Source organism: Ips typographus, linkage group LG15 (assembly GCF_016097725.1).
Source record: "Ips typographus isolate SLU linkage group LG15, UJ_Ityp_2.0, whole genome shotgun sequence".
Classification (NCBI taxonomy): Eukaryota; Metazoa; Arthropoda; class Insecta; order Coleoptera; family Curculionidae; genus Ips; species Ips typographus.
Window position 1 is genome coordinate 8,977,066 of NC_138436.1, and position 23,151 is coordinate 9,000,216.

The following is a 23,151-nucleotide window of genomic DNA, read 5'->3' on the forward strand; positions in this document are numbered from 1 at the left end:
TTCAAAGGACAGTCAAGGATAAAATCGCTTGTAAAACCCACTTGGAGTGGGAAAATGACAGTTTTGAGCACATTTTTGGAATCCTCATTAAATTTCCTATCCAATAACCTCAAAAAACATTTTGAAATTTGGTACAGTCAGGGTGAAAATTGGTGTCAAAATTTGAATTGCCAGAAACACAGTTTCAAAGGACAGTCAAGGATAAAATCGCTTGTAAAACCCACTTGGAGTGGGAAAATGACAGTTTTGAGCACATTTTTGGAATCCTCATTAAATTTCCTATCCAATAGCCTAAAAAAATATCACTAAATTCGGTACAGTCATCGTTTTTTGACAGAAATTTCAAAATGGCGGCTTGAAACGACATTTGCTTGTCAATTCCTGATTCTACCGGAAATTTTCTTGAAAATGTGGTACAACATCGTTTTTTTCGACAGAAAATTCAAAATGGCGGCTCGAGATGACATTTGCTTGTCAATTTCCGATTCTACCGGAAATTTCCTTGAAAATGAGGTGCAACATCGTTTTTTGACAGAAATTTCAAAATGGCGGCTCGAGATGACATTTTCTTGTCAATTTCTGTTTCTACCGGAAATTTCCTTGAAAATGTGGTACAACATCGTTTTTTTGACAGAAATTTCAAAATGGCGGCTCGAGATGACATTTGCTTGTCAATTTCCGATTCTACCGTAAATTTCCTTGAAAACGAGGTGCAACATCGTTTTTTGACAGATAATTAATTCAAAATGGCGTTTCCAGACGCCATTTTGACTGTCATTTTCTGAATCCACGCAAAATTTCCTTGAAAACGAGGTGCAACATAGTTTTTTTCGACAGAAATTGCAAAATGGCCGCCCCAAATGCGCGAGACGAAAAAAAAAAAAAAAAAAAAAAAAAAGAAAAACTGTTTATTGACGTAAATAAAAAATTATGTACAAACATAACCTAAAAAAAATAAAAAAATATCGTTTTTTTTTTTTTTCTTCGTTCTTTTCACTAGGGACGCGTTCCTCCCTACAATGGCACCAGCCCATTCCTAGTGGTGGGATTTCGCGCCATATAAATGTCCATGTCGTGGTCCGTCCAATTGTCCGAACCGTCCAACATCGAGCCGGACGCGCTGTACCGGCTGCCGGGTCGATGATGATGGTCACGTGATCGTCGTGACGCATGCGAGGGGGGCGCACGCGTCGACGTGCGTTCCGATTGCATCGCCAACGACTGTCTCGAGTGACGTAAATCTGTTTTTGACAAGCGACAAATGACATTTCTTTACTGTCCACGCGAAACGAGTGACAGTTTTTCTACTGTCAAACATTCCAAAGCCTTCTAGAACCATTCGAAACATTCTAGAACCTTTTGAAACATTTTAGAACATTCTAGAACCTTTTCGAATATTCTAGAACCTTTTGAAACATTCTAGAACCTTTTCAAATATTCTAGAACCTTTTGAAACATTCTAGAACCTTTTGAAACATGCTAGAACCTTTTGAAACATTTTAGAACGTTCTAGAACGTTTTGAAACATTCTAGAACCTTTTGAAACATTTTAGAACGTTCTAGAACCTTTTGAAACATTCTAGAACCTTTTGAAACATTTTAGAACGTTCTAGAACCTTTTGAAACATTCTAGAACCTTTTAGAACGTTCTAGAACCTTTTGAAACATTCTAGAACGTTTTGAAACATTCTAGAACCTTTTCAAATATTCTAGAACGTTTTGAAACATTCTAGAACCTTTTCAAATATTCTAGAACCTTTTGAAACATTCTAGAACCTTTTGAAACATGCTAGAACCTTTTGAAACATTTTAGAACGTTTTGAAACATTCTAGAACCTTTTGAAACATTTTAGAACGTTCTAGAACCTTTTGAAACATTCTAGAACCTTTTAGAACGTTCTAGAACCTTTTGAAACATTCTAGAACCTTTTGAAACATTCTAAAGCGTTTTGAAACGTTCTAGAACGTTCTAGAACCTTTTGAAACATTCTAGAACGTTTTGAAACATTCTAGAACCTTTTCAAATATTCTAGAACCTTTTGAAACATGCTAGAACCTTTTGAAACATTTTAGAACGTTCTAGAACGTTTTGAAACATTCTAGAACCTTTTGAAACATTTTAGAACGTTCTAGAACCTTTTGAAACATTCTAGAACCTTTTGAAACATTCTAGAACCTTTTAGAACGTTCTAGAACCTTTTGAAACATTCTAGAACCTTTTGAAACATTCTAAAGCGTTTTGAAACGTTCTAGAACCTTTTGAAACATTCTAGAACGTTCTAGAACCTTTTGAAACATTTTAGAACCTTTTGAAACATTCTAGAACCTTTTGAAACATTTTAGAACGTTCTAGAACGTTTTGAAACATTCTAGAACCTTTTGAAACATTCTAGAACCTTCTGAAACATTCCAAAACCTTCTAGAACCTTCTGAAACATTCCAAAACCTTCTAGAACCTTTTGAAACAGTTCTGGAACTTTTCTAAACCTTTCAAAACCTTCTAGAACCTTTTAAAACATTCCAAAACCCTCTAGAACCTTTTGAAACATTCCAAAACCTTCTAGAACCTTTTGAAACATTCCAAAACCTTCTAGAACATTTTGAAACATTCCAAAACCTTCTTAAACATTCAAAAACCTTCTAGAACCTTTGGAATCATTCCAAAACCTTCTAGAACCTTTTGAAACATTCCAAAACCTTCTAGAACCTTCTGAAACATTCCAAAACCTTCTAGAATCTTTTAAAACATTCCAAAACCTTCTAGAACCTTCTGAAACATTCCAAAACCTTCTAGAACCTTCTGAAACATTCCAAAACCTGCTAGAACATTCCAAAACCTTCTAGAACGTTTTAAAACATTCCAAAACCTTCTAGAACGTTCTGAAACATTCCAAAACCTTCTAGAATCTTTTAAAATATTCCAAAACCTTCTAGAACCTTTTGAAACAATCCAAAACCTTCTAGAACCTTCTGAAACATTTCAAAACCTGCTAGAACATTTTAAAACATTTCAAAACCTTCTAGAACCTTCTGAAACATTTCAAAACCTGCTAGAACATTCCAAAACCTTCTAGAACCTTCTGAAACATTCCAAAACCTTCTAGAACCTTCTGAAACATTCCAAAACCTTCTAGAACATTTTAAAACATTCCAAAACCTTCTAGAACCTTTTAAAACATTCCAGAACCTTCTGAAACATTCCAAAACCTTCTAGAACATTTTAAAACATTCCAAAACCTTCTAGAACCTTTTAAAACATTCCAAAACCTTCTAGAACCTTTTGAAACATTCCAAAACCTTCTAGAACATTTTGAAACATTCCAAAACCTTCTTAAACATTCAAAAACCTTCTAGAACCTTTGGAATCATTCCAAAACCTTCTAGAACATTTTGAAACATTCCAAAACCTTCTTAAACATTCAAAAACCTTCTAGAACCTTTGGAATCATTCCAAAACCTTCTAGAACCTTTTGAAACATTCCAAAACCTTCTAGAACCTTCTGAAACATTCCAAAACCTTCTAGAATCTTTTAAAACATTCCAAAACCTTCTAGAACCTTCTGAAACATTCCAAAACCTTCTAGAACCTTCTGAAACATTCCAAAACCTGCTAGAACATTCCAAAACCTTCTAGAACGTTTTAAAACATTCCAAAACCTTCTAGAACGTTCTGAAACATTCCAAAACCTTCTAGAATCTTTTAAAATATTCCAAAACCTTCTAGAACCTTTTGAAACAATCCAAAACCTTCTAGAACCTTCTGAAACATTTCAAAACCTGCTAGAACATTTTAAAACATTTCAAAACCTTCTAGAACCTTCTGAAACATTTCAAAACCTGCTAGAACATTCCAAAACCTTCTAGAACCTTCTGAAACATTCCAAAACCTTCTAGAACCTTCTGAAACATTCCAAAACCTTCTAGAACATTTTAAAACATTCTAAAACCTTCTAGAACCTTCTGAAACATTCCAAAACCTTCTAGAACCTTTTGAAACATTCCAAAACCTTCTAGAACCTTTTAAAACATTCTAAAACCTTCTAGAACCTTCTGAAACATTCCAAAACCTTCTAGAACCTTTTGAAACATTCCAAAACCTTCTAGAACCTTTCGAAAACCTTCTAGAACATTCTAGATGGCGTGCGAGTGATTGTTACCTTGTCGCGAGGCTAGCAGGTTGCCAGGAAACGCGTTGGCCGTCAAATAGCGGCCCGAGCGATTCGAGTAGCTGTGCTGCGATTGGCCGTCGGCGATCGAGCGTGCCTTGGTTTTGCCGCCAAAATGGCCGCGCACGTCGTCCACAGAGGGCGGTGGCTCGGCCGCGTACACGCGCGGCCTCTGACTGTGCGCGCTGTACGCCGACACCTGGTCCCAATCCTGCGCGCGCGTTAACATTTGACAGTTTTGACAGTGTCAGTGACAGTGACAGTTGGTTTAGTTTTACCTTGTTGGCGCTGTAAGCGCCCAAATTGGCCAGCGAGGCGATCGGTTCGATTGGACAGTTGACGGGCAGCCCGTTGACAGGTAGAGGGCGTTTCATGCCGCTGAGTTGCTGCTGCTGCTGCTGCTGGTGGTATTGTTGGAGTTTGCGCGAACGTCGTCTAGATGCCGCTGCGAAATGACAGCTCGTTTTGACAGTTGACAGGCGCTTGACAGACGACGTGACGTGACACTTACCGATGAAAATGACGACGGCCACCACGATCGTGCCACAGATGGCGGCACTGGCCGCTATCGTGATCTTGTCCATGTTGGACGCGACGCTCGTCACGGTCCTCACTTCGCGACATTGTCGATACGGCACCGTTTCCGGCGTCACGAACGTCTCCTCCAATGAAATCACGCACACGATAATGCATTCCTACAATAACAACAAAAATGACAGCTGACACGCGTCAAAACTGACAGCTGACAGCAATTTTAAAATTGACAGCTGACACGCATCAAATTTGATAGATGACAGCAATTTTAAAATTGACAGCTGAAACGCGTCAAATTTGATAGATGACACGCGTCAAAATTGACGACAGCTGACACGCGCGTCAAAATTGACAGCTGACAGCAATTTTAAAATTGACAGCTGACACGCATCAAAATTGACGACAGCTGACACGCGCGTCAAAATTGACAGCTGACACAGCATGTTTCAGAAAACTTTAGAATGTTCGAGAAGGTTTCAAGTGGTTCTAGATTGTTTCAGAAGGCTTTAAGAGGTTCTAGAATGTTTCAAAAGACTTTAGAAAGTTCTGGAATCTTCTAGAACGGTTCAAAAGACTTTAGAAGATTCTACAGTGTTTCCAGAGGACTTCAGAATGTTCCAGAAGGCTTCAAGAGGTTCTAGAATGTTTTAGAAGACTTCAGGAGGTTCTACAGTGTTTCAGAAGGCTTCAAGAGGTTCTAGAATGTTTTAGAAGACTTTAGAAGGTTCTAGATTCTTTTAGAAGGCTTTAAGAGGTTCTAGAATGTTTGAAAAGACTTTAGAATGTTCTAGAAGACTTCAGAAAGTTCTAGAACGTTTCAGAATACTTTAGAAACTTATATAATGTCTCAGAAAACTTTAGAATGTTACAGAATACTTCAGAAAGTTCTAGAATGTTTCGGAAGACCTCACAAGTATCTAGAATGATTAAGAAAACTTTACAATGTTCTAGAATGCTTCAGAATACTTTAGAAACTTATAGAATGTCTCAGACGAGTTTAGAATGTTCCAGAATACCTCAGATGGTTCTAGAATGTTTCAGATGATATCAGAAGGTTCCAGAAGGTTCTAGAATGCTTCAGAATATTTTAGAAACTTATCGAATGTCTCAGAAAACTTTAAAATGTTCCAGAATACCTCGAGAAGGTTCTAGAATGTTTCAGATAATTTCAAAATGTTTCAGAAGGTTTCAGCAAGTTCTAGAATGTCCTGGAAGACTTCAGAAGTAGCTAGAATGTTTAAGAAAACTTTACAATGTTCTAGAATGCTTCAGAATACTTTAGAATGGTCCAGAAGGTTTCATAAAATTCTAGAATGTCCCCGGATGTCCTCAGAAGTATCTAGAATGTTTAAGAAAACTTTACAATGTTCTAGAACGTTTCAAGAGATTCTAGAATGCTTCAGAATATTTTAGAAACTTATGGAATGTCTCAGAAGACTTTAGAATGTTCCAGAATACCTCGAGAAGGTTCTAGAATGTTTCAGATGATATCAAAATGTTCCAGAAGGTTCTAGAATGCTTCAGAATACTTTAGAAACTTATAGAATGTCTCAGACGAGTTTAGAATGTTCCAGAATACCCCGAGAAGGTTCTAGAATGTTGCAGATGATTTCAGAATGTTCCAGAAGGTTCTAGAATGCTTCAGAATACTTTAGAAACTTATAGAATGTCTCAGACGAGTTTAGAATGTTCCAGAATACCTCGAGAAGGTTCTAGAATGTTTCAGATGATTTCAGAATGTTCCAGAAGGTTCTAGAATGCTTCAGAATACTTTAGAAACTTATAGAATGTCTCTGACGACTTTAGAATGTTCCAGAATACCTCGAGAAAGTTCTAGAATGTTTCAAATGATTTCAGAATGTTCCAGAAGGTTCTAGAATGCTTCAGAATACTTTAGAAACTTATAGAATGTTTCAGACGAGTTTAGAATGTTCCAGAATACCTCGAGAAGGTTCTAGAATGTTTCAGATGATATCAGAATGTTCCAGAAGGTTCTAGAATGCTTCAGAATACTTTAGAAACTTATAGAATGTCTCAGACGACTTTAGAATGTTCCAGAATACCTCGAGAAGGTTCTAGAATGTTTCAAATGATTTCAGAATGTTCCAGAAGGTTCTAGAATGCTTCAGAATACTTTAGAAACTTATAGAATGTCTCAGACGAGTTTAGAATGTTCCAGAATACCTCGAGAAGGTTCTAGAATGTTTCAGATGATTTCAGAATGTTCCAGAAGGTTCTAGAATGCTTCAGAATACTTTAGAAACTTATAGAATGTCTCAGACGAGTTTAGAATGTTCCAGAATACCTCAGATGGTTCTAGAATGTTTCAGATGATTTCAGAATGTTCCAGAAGGTTCTAGAATGCTTCAGAAACTTATAGAATGTCTCAGACGACTTTAGAATGTTCCAGAATACCTCGAGAAGGTTCTAGAATGTTTCAGATGATTTCAGAAGGTTCTAGAATGCTTCAGAATACTTTAGAAACTTATAGAATGTCTCAGACGAGTTTAGAATGTTCCAGAATACCTCGAGAAGGTTCTAGAATGTTGCAGATGATTTCAGAATGTTCCAGAAGGTTCTAGAATGCTTCAGAATACTTAAGAAACTTATAGAATGTCTCAGGCGAGTTTAGAATGTTCCAGAATACCTCAGATGGTTCTAGAATGTTTCAGATGATATCAGAATGTTCCAGAAGGTTCTAGAATGCTTCAGAATACTTTAGAAACTTATAGAATGTCTCAGACGAGTTTAGAATGTTCCAGAATACCTCGAGAAGGTTCTAGAATGTTTCAGATGATATCAGAAGGTTCTAGAATGCTTCAGAATACTTTAGAAACTTATAGAATGTCTCAGACGAGTTTAGAATCTTCCAGAATACCTCGAGAAGGTTCCAGAATGTTTCAGATGATATCAGAATGTTCCAGAAGATTCTAGAATGCTTCGGAATACTTTAGAAACTTATAAAATGTCTTAGAAGACTTTAGAATGTTCCAGAATACCTCGAGAAGGTTCTAGAATGTTTCAGATAATTTCAAAATGTTTAAGAAGGCTTCAGAAAGTTCTAGAATGTCCTGGAAGACTTCAGAAGTATCTAGAATGCTTCAGAATACTTTAGAATGGTCCAGAAGGTTTCATAAAATTCTAGAATGTCCCGGAAGTCCTCAGAAGTATCTAGAATGTTTAAGAAAACTTTACAATGTTCTAGAACGTTTCAAGAGATTCTAGAATGCTTTAGAATACTTTAGAAACTTATAGAATGTCTCGGAAGGTTCCAGAATGCCTCGGAAGCTTCTAGAACGTTCCAGAAAGTTCCAAAACGTTCCGGAAGACTTCAGAAGGCCCCGAAAGACGTTCCAAAGTCAAAATTTGACTGACCTGCGACGGGACGTTTTTGATTTTGAACTCGCGCTCGCTAGCCTCGAGCGGGGGGCCCTGCTTGAAGCTTTTGTCCCCAAACAGCCGATAAACCACCCGGAAACCCAACATGTTCGCACTGTCAGAGCCCCACTGGATTATCACCGAACTGTCTTTGCGAAAAGCGTTTTTCACCGTCACCTCCCTCTCTCGGCTCGTTGATGGTTTCCCCCGGGAAATCACCAAAGATGGCGTCGTCCTCCTGGTGGTGGTGGTGGTTGTGGTGGGGGGGGGAATATCCAACGAGGTGTCAACCACCGTGGCCACGCCCTTCTTCACCTCCTCCCGGGCGCAGGCCAGTTCCCCAGGTCGGAGGCTTTGGAAGGTGCGCTCGCGCAACTCGGGGGGGCTCCCGCAAAACTGGGGATTGCGCTCTCGGGATGTGACCTGCAATCCCTCCCCAATCCACTCTAAAATCCATTCTAAACGACAGTCGCAGTGGAGGAAGCGCCCCCCCACGCTCAGCCCTCGCAACGAGGCTTTCAAGTGCTGGAAAGCCTGGTGGGGGAGGGTGGGGAGGGGGTTACCATCCAGCGCCAACAACGTCACCATGGAGTTGTTGCGCAGCGCCCCCACCGGCATTTCGGTGAACAAATTGAACCCCACGTCCAAGACGCGCAGCTCGCGCAGCGACGCTAGCGCCCCCACCGGAAAGTCGGCGAGAAGATTGTTGAGCAAGCTCAACGAGCTCAGAGTGCTGCTCAGGTTGACAAAAACCTCATCCCCCAGGTGCTGGAGGAGGTTCCTCTCCAAGTTTAGTGCTGTGAGGGAGTGCAACCCCTGGAAACCCTCCTGCAGGTCTTTCAGACTGTTCTGGGACAAGTCGAGGAAGGCCAAACTGCGCAACTCCCCCACGGCGTGGGGCACCTTCGTCTGACCGGTCCCTTTGAGGTTTAGATTCTTCAAACTCCCCCCCAGCCCCCTGAAAGCCCCCCCCTCCAACCTAACCTCCATGTCGGACAGTTTCAGGGTAACCAACTGGGACATAACCTCAAAAGTACCATCAACCACGTGACTAATACGATTCCTGGACAGGTCGAGTAATTGTAAACTGGACAGCATTTTGATTCCCTTCGGGACGTACGTAAGTAAATTCTCCTGCAAGTTAAGCATTTTCAAGTCCAATCCGCTAAAAGCCGCGTCCTCGACCGCTCTGATTTTACACGCAGACAGCTGAATGCTGTGGATGCGCAGCGGGCGCAGTAAATGGTCCTGCAGCTGGACGATTGTCGCGTTGTTGACGTAGAGAAGGGCAATAGTGGATTGCGCCGCGTGTTTGTTGAGTAAAGCGAGTAGCGAGGGCCAGTTTACTTGATCGCACTGGACGGACAGTTCGCGGCCCAAATTGTAGGAGCACACGCACGCCGACTGGATGGTATCGGCAACGTCGCGTTGCCACGGGCACTGGGCCGCGCACAGCGTTGCCAGCGCCGCGCAGTGGAGCAGCGCGCGCCACGTCATTTTGCCTGCAACAGAGAAATGTCACCTGTCAACTGTCAACTGTCAAAAAACGCGAAGAGATTCTAGAGTCGCTGTCACTTGTCAACTGTCAAAACAGCGATTTTTGACATTTTTTTTTCTAGAAGATTCTAGAATGTTCCAAACCGACTTTAAGAAAGTTCTAGAATATTTTCGAAGAGATTCTATAGAGTCACTGTCACTTGTCAACTGTCAAAACCGCGATTTTTGACATTTTTTTTCTAGAATATTCTAGAATGTTCCAAACCGACTTTAAGAAAGTTCTAGAATATTTTCGAAGAGATTCTAGAGTCGCTGTCACTTGTCAACTGTCAAAACCGCGATTTTTGACATTTTTTTTTCTAGACTATTCTAGAATGTTTCAAACCGACTTTAAGAAAGTTCTAGAATATTTTCGAAGAGATTCTAGAGTCGCTGTCACTTGTCAACTGTCAAAACAGCGATTTTTGACATTTTTTTTTCTAGACTATTCTAGAATGTTTCAAACCGACTTTAAGAAAGTTCTAGAATATTTTCGAAGAGATTCTAGAGTCGCTGTCACTTGTCAACTGTCAAAACAGCGATTTTTGACATTTTTTTTTCTAGACTATTCTAGAATGTTCCAAACCAACTTTAAGAAAGTTCTAGAATATTTTCGAAGAGATTCTAGAGTCACTGTCACTTGTCAACTGTCAAAATTGCGCTTTAAACTCGATTTTTGTCATTTTTTTTTCTAGAAGATTCTAGAATGTTTCAAACCGACTTTAAGAAAGTTCTAGAATATTTTCGAAGGGTTTAAAAGATTCTAGAATGTTTCAACAAGCTTCAGAAGGTTCTAGAATGTTTCAGAAGATTTTAGAAGTTTCTAGAATGTTCCAAACAACTTTAAGAAAGTTCTAGAATATTTTCGAAGGGTTTAAGAGATTCTAGAATGTTTCAGAAGATTTTAGAAGTTTCTAGAATGTTTTAAAAGACATCAGAAGGTTCTAGAATGTAACAGAAGATTCAGGAAGTTTCTAGAATGTTTTAAAATGCATCAGAAGGTTCTAGAAGGTTTCAAAAAGCTTCAGAAGGTTCTGAAACGTTCCAGAAAATTTTAGAAGTTTCTAGAATGTTTTGAAAGGCATCAGAAGGTTCTAGAAGGTTTCAAAAAGCTTCAGAAGGTTCTGAAACGTTCCAGAAAATTTTAGAAGTTTCTAGAATGTTTTAAAAGGCATCAGAAGGTTCTAGAATGTTTTAAAAAGCTTCAGAAGATTCTGAAACGTTCGAAAAGATTTTTAGAAGTTTGTAGAATGTTATGAAAGGCTTCGGAAGTTTCTAGAATGTTTTAAAAGGCATCAGAAGGTTCTAGAAGGTTTCAAAAAGCTTCAGAAGATTCTGAAACGTTCCAGAAGATTTTAGAAGTTTGTAGAATGTTTTGAAAGGCATCAGAAGGTTCTAGAAGGTTTCAAAAAGCTTCAGAAGATTCTGAAACGTTCTAGAAGATTTTAGAAGTTTCTAGATTGTTTTGAAAGGCATCAGAAGGTTCTAGAAGGTTTCAAAAAGCTTCAGAAGGTTCTGAAACGTTCCAGAAAATTTTAGAAGTTTCTAGATTGTTTTGAAAGGCATCAGAAGGTTCTAGAAGGTTTCAAAAAGCTTCCGAAGATTCTGAAACGTTCCAGAAGATTTTAGAAGTTTGTAGAATGTTTTGAAAGGCATCAGAAGGTTCTAGAAGGTTTCAAAAAGCTTCAGAAGGTTCTGAAACGTTCCAGAAAATTTTAGAAGTTTCTAGATTGTTTTGAAAGGCATCAGAAGGTTCTAGAAGGTTTCAAAAAGCTTCAGAAGATTCTGAAACGTTCGAAAAGATTTTTAGAAGTTTGTAGAATGTTATGAAAGGCTTCGGAAGTTTCTAGAAGGTTTCAAAAAGCTTCAGAAGGTTCTGAAACGTTCCAGAAAATTTTAGAAGTTTCTAGATTGTTTTGAAAGGCATCAGAAGGTTCTAGAAGGTTTCAAAAAGCTTCAGAAGATTCTGAAACGTTCGAAAAGATTTTTAGAAGTTTGTAGAATGTTATGAAAGGCATCAGAAGGTTCTAGAATGTTTCAAAAAGCTTCAGAAGGTTCTAGAATATTTTAAAAAGTTTCAGAAGGTTCTAGAATGTTTCAAAAAGCTTCAGAAGGTTCTAGAATATTTGAAAAAGCTTCAGAAGGTTCTAGAATGTTTCAAAATGCATCAGAAAGTTCTAGAATGTTTCAAAAAGCATCAGAAGTTTCTAGAATATTTGAAAAAGCATCAGAAGGTTCTAGAGTGTTTCAAAAAGCTTCAGAAGGTTCTAGAATGTTTCAAAAAGCTTCAGAAAATTCTAGGATGTTTCGAAAAGCTTCAGAAGGTTCTAGAATATTTGAAAAAGCATCAGAAGGTTCTAGAATGTTTAAAAAAGCTTCAGAAGTTTCTAGAATGTTTCGAAAAGCATCAGAAGGGTCTAGAATGTTTCAAAAAGCTTCAGAAGGTTCTAGAATGTTTCAAAAAGCTTCAGAAGGTTCTAGAATGTTTCAAAAAGCATCAGAAAGTTCTAGAATGTTTCAAAAAGCTTCAGAAGGTTCTAGAATGTTTCAAAAAGCTTCAGAAAATTCTAGGATGTTTCGAAAAGCTTCAGAAGGTTCTAGAATATTTGAAAAAGCATCAGAAGGTTCTAGAATGTTTAAAAAAGCTTCAGAAGTTTCTAGAATGTTTCGAAAAGCATCAGAAGGTTCTAGAATGTTTCAAAAAGCTTCAGAAAATTCTAGAATGTTTCGAAAAGCTTCAGAAGGTTCTAGAATATTTGAAAAAGCATCAGAAGGTTCTAGAATGTTTAAAAAAGCTTCAGAAGTTTCTAGAATGTTTCGAAAAGCATCAGAAGGTTCTAGAATGTTTCAAAAAGCTTCAGAAGGTTCTAGAATGTTTCAAAAAGCTTCAGAAGGTTCTAGAATGTTTCAAAAAGCTTCAGAAGGTTCTAGAATGTTTCAAAAAGCTTCAGAAAGTTCTAGAATATTTGAAAAAGCTTCAGAAGGTTCTAGAATGTTTCAAAAAGCTTCAGAAGGTTCTAGAATGTTTCAAAAAACATCAGAAGGTTCTAGAATGTTTCAAAAAGCTTCAGAAGGTTCTAGAATGTTTCGAAAAGCTTCAGAAGGTTCTAGAATGTCTCAGAAGATTTTATAAAGTTCTGGAACGTTCTAGAATGACGTTATATGGAGGAAAGCGAGTATTCTAACCGTATTAATTTGGTACACCCTGTATATTATATAACGTTACGTCACGTGCGACTAGACGAAGACCGAAAATGTAACGGAGAAGAAAAAGTCACGGCCACCTTGACCGGGGCCATTGCACTCTTTTCTTGACACACTTTTGTTTACATTCCACCAGCCAATTCGATATTCATTCAGCCAAATGTACGGCACGTATCGATCGATAGTTTATCGATATACCGGGTGGTCAATAGAGAATTTCAAGGGCTACAAATTGGTATATTGAACCACCCTGTAACTGTCCAAATAACAGAGTTACAGGGTGTTAAAGTGAAAATTGTCCAATTCAAACTGTACATCCAATCACTCAGTTTTCGCAGCAAATTACTCGGTTATTTGACGTTTTAGGAAAAAATACTATACCGGGTGGTTTATAGAGAATTTCAAGGGCTACAAATTGGTATATTGAACCACCCTGTAACTGTCCAAATAACAGAGTTACAGGGTGTTAAAGTGAAAATTGTCAAATTCAAACTGTTCAGCCAATCACTCAGTTTTCGCAGCAAATTACTCGGTTATTTGACGTTTTAGGAAAAAATACTATACCGGGTGGTTTATAGAGAATTTCAAGGGCTACAAATTGGTATATTGAACCACCCTGTAACTGTCAAAATAACAGAGTTACGGGCTGTCAAAGTGAAAACTGTCATTTTTCGCTAGAGGGCGTCAAAGTTGACTTAAGGAATATAGTCATTTTTTAGTGCACTCTTTCATTCAACTGTCATTTACTCACTTATTTGTGTCAGTTTGTATAAAGTTTTATACGTCAATGGATAGCCAATGAAATGAGCTTTCCAACGATATGGTCACATGATTTGACAGGTTAAACCGTGTGGCCGCTAGAGGGCGTCAAAGTTGACTTAAGAAATTTAGTCATTTTTTAGTGCACACTGTCATTCAACTGTCATTTACTCACTTATTTGTGTCACTTTGTATAAAGTTTTATACGTCAATGGATAGCCAATGAAATGGGCTTTCCAACGATATGGCTACACGAGTTGATTGGTTGGACAGTTTGGTCGCTAGAGGGCGTCAAAGTTGCACCTACAACTTTCCTAAAATTTTAAGTGCCCCATCTTATTTAACCGCAAATAACTCGTCTAATTTGACAGTTGACGTCAAAATGTCACTGAAGCGAAAAGATAGCCCAAAGTGTCAGCTTTCCAAAAATATGATCGCCTGGGTGAATTAGTTACACCGTTTGGCCGCTAGAGGGCGTACAAAGTTGACTAAACATTTTTTCGTCTAAACGAGTCAAAATTTGCACTGTCCCGGACAATCGTCCATAACTCGCTTATTTGACACACCCTGTACAATATCACTGGAAAACAAAAGAAAGCTAATGAACGGGGCTATCACGTGACGTCGACCGGACCGCGCTAAGTTGTACCGTTTGGCCGCCAGAGGGCGTCAAAGTTGACTCTCTTATTTTTTGCAGTTTTTACTGTGAAACTAATTGCACTTAATCTAGATCAATGTGGAGTATTTAGATTTAATTAGACATACGCCCATATGGTGCTTATAACCCCATTTTTCAACCACAATCAATTAGAATTATAATTTAATGATCCAAATTTGGATTTCTTAATAACAGAGCTATTATTTGATGGGAACTGTGTCTTTTCCCATTTGAATTGCTTAATTCACTTTGTTTTTGTGTGTGTGAGAGAAAAATTACGTCATTTCCAGGTTGGGTACTCGCTTTCCTCCATAACGTAACGAAATCCACGCATTTTGTGCGCCAATTCGGTCACCCGCTTGCCTGTCCTCCAGCGGCCATTTTTCACCCCCTGGAGGACAAACAAACTCGATTCGTTGCGGTCCGAACGCCTGTCCTCCAGCGGCCATTTTGTCTCACCCCCTGGAGGACAAACAAACGCGATTTATTGCTCCTGCACAGTTTGCAGGTCCCTTTTTGCAATTCAAATGGGTTCGGGGTACCATCGAAAGTACCAGTACCATTTGCACGCACGCCAAGGCATTCCAATACCGTAAAGTTAACTGTTTTTTCTTGTTTTAATCACGAACCCGTTCTATTCAGTGACACACTAATACATTCTAATTAATACAATGGTTCGGAATACTCGCTTTCCTCCATATTGGAGGTTTTTTAGTTTTGACCAAAATTCAAACGTTTCTCCCACGCGCAAATATTAATTGATTGCCGCCATTTTTGGTGGGGGTGGTAAAGTGACTCGCCCTGTATATTGTGTAATTTTTTCAAATTTTTTCTCCGTCAATTTTGGCCGCTAGAGGGCGTCAAAGTTCACTTGGACAATTTTGACAGCGGTTGCTTCAAACTTGAATTACTCCCTTATTTCTCACATTTTTTACAGACATTTATACCTCTATGGATAGCTAACGAAACGAGCTTTCCATTGACGTATAAAAGTTGCTGGGTTAGTAGTCTAGTTTGGCCGCTAGAGGGCGTCAAAGTTTCTGGAGACACCTTGTTGCTGCTTTTTCCGAGTTTTTTCCAACGCAACTTTGACCTTGAATAACTCGCGTTATTTGACAGTTGACGGGAAAATGTCATTGAAGCAAAAATGTAGCCCAAAGTGTCAGCTTTCAGAAAACATGGCCGCTTAAGTTAATCGGTTTAGTGGTTTGGCCGCTAGAGGGCGTTAAAGTCCCAACCGACAATTTTGACACCTGTCGCTTTGACCTTGAATTACTCCCTTATTTGTCACATTTTATAAAAACATTTATACCTCTATGGATAGCTAATGAAACGGGCTTTCCATTGACGTATAAAAGTTGCTAGGTTAGTAGTCTAGTTTGGCCGCTAGAGGGCGTCAAAGTTGCACTAACAAATTTTTAGTTTTATCCAAAATTCAGACGTTTCTCGACTTTGACCTTGAATAACTCGCGTATTTGACAGCTGACGTCAAAACGTCATTGAAGCAAAAATGTAGCTTAAAGTGTCAGCTTTCAGAAAATATGGTCGCTTAAGTTAATCGGTTGCACCGTTTGGCCGCTAGGGGGCGTCAAAGTTAACTTGGACAATTTTGACAGCACTCGCTTCAACCTTGAATTACTCCCTTATTTCTCACATTTTTTACAGACATTTATACCTCTATGGATAGCTAAGGAAACGGGCTTTCCATTGACGTACGTCATTTTGACAGAATCACGTGGGTACGTACCAGAAAAATAGAAAATGGCGCCTATGTATCCGGGTACTTTATACACGCGAAACCACACCGTACATTTTCGCGTTGGATCAAGGCCGCCCGCGATACACTGACTGGTTCCGTGGGTACCGCGACCGTGTGGTACCAGCAGGGTACCAGCGGCGCTGTTGCCGCGTTTCCCACCAGAAAAAACGGTGCGGAAGCACCGTTGCAACGGTCCGAACGAAAATGTCACAGTTCTGTCAAAAAAATGACGTGATTACTGTCAAAAGTGTCATTGCCACGTCACCAACTGTCAAATTGCCAGAAGCCTCTAATCTAACGGTCCTAACCGAGTTTGTTTGTCCTCCAAGCGATGGACAAAATGGCCGCTGGAGGACACGTTTTGAGCATTTTTTTTTCAAATCAAATTACCTTTGACAACTGACAACTGACGTGCGTCAAATTTTTGCAGGATGACGACGGGAATGCCGGATCTGCGCACGTGCCTGCTGCACCAAAAGGTGCAGATGCTCAATTGTTGTATCGAGCGCAAGATGGCGCGCGAAACGCAAAAATACGGTTCGGCGCACGATTCCGACGAATCGGACGAGGAGTTTTACGATGCCAGCGATGACGTCAGCGCGGATGCTCAGCAGCGACGCCCCGTTGCCAGATTGGGCAAGTTTGGCGCGATGAAACTGCTGAAAACCGGCCAGCCCCTCTACGTTCCCGTCACGCAGGATCCCGTCCTCAAGACCGAGGATCAGTTGGAGGAGGACACCGGTTTGTTCGCCCGTAACTCGGTTATTTTGACAGTTGTCGAGTTGCGGTTTTTGACAGATTGTAGGCCACAGTGTCCTCTACAAATTGTCAAAAGAGCATTTTGTCCCAAAAATGTCACCTAACCGAGTTATTGCACGAAATTCACCCGGATGCACTTGAACGCCACCATTTGTACTACTGTCACTTTGACTGCCCATAACTCGGTTATTTTGACAGTTATCGAGTTGTGATTTTTGACAGATTGTAGCCCGGAGTGTCCTCTACAAACTGTCACGTGACGTGTTTTTACGTCAAATGTCACCTAACCGAGTTATTGAACGAAAACGAGCAAGTTGCACTGGAAGGTCACGATTTGTATTCTAGTCACTTTGACAGCCCATAACTCGGTTATTTTGACAGTTATCGAGTTGTGATTTTTGACAGATTGTAGCCCGGAGTGTCCTCTACAAACTGTCATATGACGTGTTTTTACGTCAAATGTCACCTAACCGAGTTATTGAACGAAAACGAGCAAGTTGCACTGGAAGGTCACGATTTGTATTCTAGTCACTTTGACAGTCCATAACTCGGTTATTTTGACAGTTATCGAGTTGGGGTTTTTGACAGATTGTAGCCCACGGTGTCCTCTACAAACCGTCACGTGACGTGTTTTTACGTCAAATGTCACCTAACCGAGTTATTGAAGGAAAACATCCGAGTTGCATTGTACAGTTTTTTTCCAAAATTTTCATGCACCCTTCCATTTAACCTCAAATAACTCGATTATTTAGTCCACTCTGTACTAACTTTTATACGTCAATGGAAAGCTAATTAAATGGGCTTTCCAACGATATGGTTTGACACGTTGATTGGTTGAACGGTTTGGCCGCTAGGGGGCGTCAAAGTTGAGCTAGCAAAGATTGAAAATTTTCAGTGCACTCTTTCATTCAAACCTCAATAACTCTCGTATTTGGGACACCTTGTATAAACATTTTTATGTCAATGGAAAGCTAATTAAATGGGCTTTCCAACGATATGGCTACACGAGTTGATTGGTAGGATAGTTTGGCCGCTAGGGGGCGTCAAAGTTGTGCTAGCAAAAATTGAAAATTTTCAGTGCACTCTTTCATTCAAACCGCAATAACTCTCATATTTGGGACACCTTGTATAAACATTTTTACGTCAATGGATAGCCAATGAAATGGGCTTTCCAACGATATGGCTACACGAGTTGATTGGTAGGATAGTTTGGCCGCTAGGGGGCGTCAAAGTTGAGCTAGCAAAAATTGAAAATTTTCAGTGCACTCTTTCATTCAAACCTCAATAACTCTCATATTTGGGACACCTTGTATAAACATTTATATATCAATGGAAAGCTAATTAAATGGGCTTTCCAACGATATGGCTACACGACTTGATTGGTAGGATAGTTTGGCCGCTAGGGGGCGTCAAAGTTGTGCTAGCAAAAAATGAAAATTTTCAGTGCACTCTTTCATTCAAACCTCAATAACTCTCATATTTGGGACACTTTGTATAAACATTTTTACGTCAATGGATAGCCAATGAAATGGGCTTTCCAACGATATGGCTACACGACTTGATTGGTAGGATAGTTTGGCCGCTAGGGGGCGTCAAAGTTGAGCTAGCAAAAAATGAAAATTTTCAGTGCACTCTTTCATTCAAACCTCAATAACTCTCATATTTGGGACACCTTGTATAAACTTTTATATATCAATGGAAAGCTAATTAAATGGGCTTTCCAACGATATGGTTTGACACGTTGATTGGTTGAACGGTTTGGCCGCTAGAGGGCGTCAAAGTTGAGCTAGCAAAAATTGAAAATTTTCAGTGCACTCTTTCATTCAAACCTCAATAACTCTTATATTTGGGACACCTTGTATAAACATTTATACATCAATGGAAAGCTAATTAAATGGGCTTTCCAACGATATGGTTTGACACGTTGATTGGTTGAACGGTTTGGCCGCTAGGGGGCGTCAAAGTTGAGCTAGCAAAAATTGAAAATTTTCAGTGCACTCTTTCATTCAAACCTCAATAACTCTCATATTTGGGACACCTTGTATAAATATTTTTATATCAATGGAAAGCTAATTAAATGGGCTTTCCAACGATATGGTTTGACACGTTGATTGGTTGAACGGTTTGGCCGCTAGGGGGCGTCAAAGTTGAGCTAGCAAAAATTGAAAATTTTCAGTGCACTCTTTCATTCAAACCTCAATAACTCTCATATTTGGGACACCTTGTATAAACATTTATACATCAATGGAAAGCTAATGAAATGGGCTTTCCAACGATATGGTTTGACACGTTGATTGGTTGAACGGTTTGGCCGCTAGAGGGCGTTAAAGTTTGTCAAAAAATTTCAGACGTCCTACTCAAACTGGGAACGGACAGCGAAGCCTCAGAGCTAAGGGCTCGCATTATGAGTGCCAGTTTACTGTCGGATATGGAATCGTTTAAGGCTGCCAATCCAGGGGCGGTTCTAGAGGATTTTATTCGATGGTAAAAAAAAAAAAAAAAAAAAAAAAATTAATTTAATTTTAATTTTATTAAAATTATTATTATTATTTTTTTATTTTTTTTTATTTTTATTTTAAATTAAATTTACAAAAAATGGCTGTTTAGGTATTCGCCAAGAGATTGGGTGGAACGGGACGAATCTGGGCGGAAAACGGGCGTTTTGAGCGCCCGAATGATGGTCGAGGGCAACATTTGGGCGGAAATGTGGCAAAACGCCCACCCGACGCCCGCCCACAAGCAGAAACGTCTGTTTGACGATACGAGGGAAGCGGAAAAAGTTTTGCAGTACTTGGGTTAGTTTTGGTTTTCTCCTAAAATTTTCTCCGTTATTTGAGGAGTTACGGCAAAAGTGTAAATAAGCAAAGTTGTAGGGAATTTCACGCTCTACAAGAGTGCTTCTAAGCATTTTTGCTCTAAAGTGTCATTTAAGGGAGTTACACGTCAAAAACTGAATGCAATCCAATCAAATGCTTTAGTAACTCCAAGGTGTAACTTCAACAGAGCGTAACTCCGTTTTTTGAGGAGTTACGGCAAAAGGGTAAATAAGCAAAGTTATAGGGAATTTCACGCTCTACAAGAATGCTTCTAAGCATTTTTGCTCTAGAGTGTCATTTAAGGGAGTTGGAAGGCAAAAAGTAGTAAAGTTGCGGTTAACCCCCACCCGAAGTAGTAAGTTGCCTTAACAGTGAAAAAATCCAGAATTTTGACAGATGATTTCTGACAGTTGATAAATTTTTGTCATCTGACAGATGTTTTTTGTGACTTTTGACAGAAACGATAAATTTTTCTTATCTGACAGATGTTTTTTGTGACTTTTGACAGAAACGATAAATTTTTGTCATCTGACTGATGTTTTTTGTGACTTTTGACAGAAACGATAAATTTTTGACATCTGACAGATGTTTTTTGTGACTTTTGACAGAAACGATAAATTTTTGTCATCTGACTGATGTTTTTTGTGACTTTTGACAGAAACGATAAATTTTTCTTATCTGACAGATGTTTTTTGTGACTTTTGACAGAAACGATAAATTTTTGTCATCTGACAGATGTTTTTTGTGACTTTTGACAGAAACGATAAATTTTTCTTATCTGACAGATGTTTTTTGTGACTTTTGACAGAAACGATAAATTTTTGTCATCTGACTAATGTTTTTTGTGACTTTTGACAGAAACGATAAATTTTTGTCATCTGACTGATGTTTTTTGTGACTTTTGACAGAAACGATAAATTTTTGACATCTGACAGATGTTTTTTGTGACTTTTGACAGAAACGATAAATTTTTGTCATCTGACTGATGTTTTTTGTGACTTTTGACAGAAACGATAAATTTTTCTTATCTGACAGATGTTTTTTGTGACTTTTGACAGAAACGATAAATTTTTGTCATCTGACTGATGTTTTTTGACAGAAACGCTGTCTGTCGGCCGTTTGCTGGAACTGACAGTTCCCGTGATGTGTCACGTGGCCGTGCGCCGTCTGATGGACCGTCAAACGTCAGTCGCGGACCTGTCACGTGTCACGGCAATGGCGGAACGAATATCGCGGGAGGCGGGGAAATTCCAACCGAAACGTTTCGAAATGCTGATCGATGACGTCGCCGCCATTGAATTGCGCCTGTCCCGACTGGACTCGTTACGTCACAAATTCAATCCGGACAACAACGACGATCCTAACCTCAATCGGGATATATGTACGTCACGTGTCAAACTAAATTAATAATTAATAATAATAAATAATTTAATTAATTTTAAAAAAATTAATTATTTATTATTTTTAATTATTTAATTTTTTTTTTTTTATTTTTTTTTATTTTTTTTTTTTTTAATTTTATTTTTTTTTTTTTATTAATAATTTTTAATAATTTAAAAAAAAATTAATTATTAATTAATTATTTATTATTTTTAATTATTTTTTTTTTATTATTATTTTTTTTTTTAATTTTATTTATTTTATTTATTTTTTTTAATTAATAATTTTTAATAATTTTTTTTTTTTTTTTAGGTCGACTTTCTCGGGGGGAAACTGTCGAAATTGACGGAAAAGACCGGAAAAATCCGATTGGCAGTCGACTGGTTTCCATGTTTGCGTGTCAATCGAGCGAGCAGGCGGATTTGGAACGGCGTGCAAACTGTCCCGCCCCGAGCGAGCGGGAATTTGTGCTGCGCGCAGATTGTCCGCGGCCCAAGGCGCGTTCGACGAAATGTCCGCAATTGATGCGCGCCATCTTGCGGCGCGACGAGTTTCGATTGGTCGGAGCTTTTTCGGAGGACACCACGTTTTATTGAACTTGTATATTTTTTTTTTTATGTAATACACAGTGTTCTTGTCTACTCTATCTTTTATTTTCTATGACATTTTGACGTAACTTGTCAAATAAGGGAGTAATTTAGGGTTAAAGAGACGTGTGTCAAAAAATATGTGATTTTATGGTGAAGGAACTTTGACGCCCTCTAGCGGCCAAACGGTATGACCAATCAACTCGTGTGGGGATATTTTTGGAAAGCTCGTAATCTTCTCTTTCTTTTGTTTTCTATGACATTTTGACGTAACTTGTCAAATAAGGGAGTAATTTAGGGTTAAAGCGACGTGTGTCAAAAAATATGTGATTTTATGGTGAAGCAACTTTGATGCCCTCTAGCGGCCAAACGGTATGACCAATCAACTCGTGTGGGGATATTTTTGGAAAGCTCGTAATCTTCTCTTTCTTTTGTTTTCTATGACATTTTGACGTAACTTGTCAAATAAGGGAGTAATTTAGGGTTAAAGCGACGTGTGTCAAAAAATATGTGATTTTATGGTGAAGCAACTTTGATGCCCTCTAGCGGCCAAACGGTGCACTTTACCGAAAAAACGTACATAACCTAAAAGTTTCCTCTCATTAAGCCCTACAAAATGGTAAAAATTACAATGCTCTCGCCTGACCGGTTTTAGAGATATTCACCAATAAGGGCAGGAAACTTTAATGCCCTCTAGCGGCCAAACGGTGCACTTTACCGAAAAAACATACATAACCTAAAAGTTTCCTCTCATTAAGCCCTACAAAATGGTAAAAAATTCAAAGCTCTCGCCTGACCGGTTTTTGAGATATTCACCAATAAGGGCAGGAAACTTTAAGGCCCTCTAGCGGCCAAACTAGGTAATTTAGCAAAAAAGTGTACATAACCTAAAAGATGCCCCTTATTAAGCCCTACACTTGGTAACAATTTTCAGTAGGCTCACTAGCCCCACTGGGAAGTTAGGCCTGAAAATGTCACTTTCACTCAAAAACCCCCCTAACCACCCTTGTCACAAGACAAACTGCACCAAAGTGGGTTTTTAGGGTAAACCCACCCTGGGGAAGCCAATTGTGGCGTTATTTGAGGGCTGTTATGCCCGGTTTTCCCGTTACTGAATGAGGTGCTTACTTGGGCAAAACGAATCCTCTCCACAAGGCTCCCATAGCAATCAAACACATTTACCATACAATCCACTCGGGTAGTGGCCAGATACAGTCCAGAACCGGTCTGCCAGGCTAAGTAGACGTCCCCCAGGCCGTGGGGCTGTTCCAAACGGAACAAAAGCTGGAAAACCAGTGTTAACAAGCTTGCCGGCACAGTGCGGTGTTTTTTTACCTTTTCTCCGGCCATTTTCAAGGGTTTCCACTGATGGAAATTGGTCTAAACGGTGCTGGTCGAGTCCGCAAGGGGAAAATACAAACAATCCCGGCCAGTTTCAGTCACAAAAAGTCCATTAAAATCAATTAAAACAACTATCCTGGAAATACAAACAATAAACAAATGCAGCTCCAATGAACTGTCACTTCTGTCACTCATTTTTGACAGTAGACAGTTGGGCGCGACGTTGCCGTATTTCGCGTTGACTGAACGGTGCGTTTGCCATTTTTTTGGTTTT

At 39.1% G+C, this 23,151-nt stretch overlaps 2 protein-coding genes across 3 annotated transcripts in view; one reads left to right on the top strand and one right to left on the bottom strand.

The window, feature by feature from the left end:
• Positions 1-21,590, top strand: part of Rab3GAP1 (RAB3 GTPase activating protein subunit 1) — a 38,525-nt gene extending 16,935 nt beyond the window's left edge. The window contains exons 8-12 of the mRNA XM_081993002.1: positions 16,425-16,735; positions 19,102-19,237; positions 19,361-19,548; positions 20,669-20,950; positions 21,262-21,590. Coding sequence (XP_081849128.1) covers positions 16,425-16,735; positions 19,102-19,237; positions 19,361-19,548; positions 20,669-20,950; positions 21,262-21,545 — 1,201 coding nt within the window. The 3' untranslated portion in view covers positions 21,546-21,590. The remainder of the gene's footprint in view (positions 1-16,424; positions 16,736-19,101; positions 19,238-19,360; positions 19,549-20,668; positions 20,951-21,261) is intronic.
• On the bottom strand, positions 893-22,803 carry haf (leucine-rich repeat and fibronectin type-III domain-containing protein hattifattener). Of its 2 annotated transcripts, none has more exons than XM_081993291.1 (6): positions 22,665-22,803; positions 8,076-9,580; positions 4,678-4,861; positions 4,445-4,611; positions 4,158-4,377; positions 893-1,241 (listed from the first exon to the last, which is right to left on the bottom strand). In XM_081993291.1, exons 2-6 carry the CDS (start codon positions 9,573-9,575, stop codon positions 1,015-1,017), a joined length of 2,298 nt encoding a protein of 765 aa, XP_081849417.1. In that variant the 5' UTR covers positions 9,576-9,580; positions 22,665-22,803; the 3' UTR covers positions 893-1,014. The 2 variants fall into 2 exon arrangements, with proteins under 2 accessions (XP_081849417.1, XP_081849416.1); XM_081993290.1 differs by lacking the exon at positions 22,665-22,803 and adding an exon at positions 15,983-16,295.
• Between the last annotated feature and the right edge of the window lie 348 nt (positions 22,804-23,151).

Excerpts from the sequence above, each read along its gene's own strand:
- haf (XM_081993291.1), bottom strand. The coding sequence starts at position 9,575 with ATGACGTGGCGCGCGCTGCTCCACTGCGCGGCGCTGGCAACGCTGTGC. Across the intron at positions 4,862-8,075 it reads TCAAAAACGTCCCGTCGCAG|GAATGCATTATCGTGTGCGT; the intron begins GTCAGTCAAATT and ends TTGTTATTGTAG. Across the intron at positions 4,378-4,444 it reads GCGCTTACAGCGCCAACAAG|GATTGGGACCAGGTGTCGGC; the intron begins GTAAAACTAAAC and ends ACGCGCGCGCAG.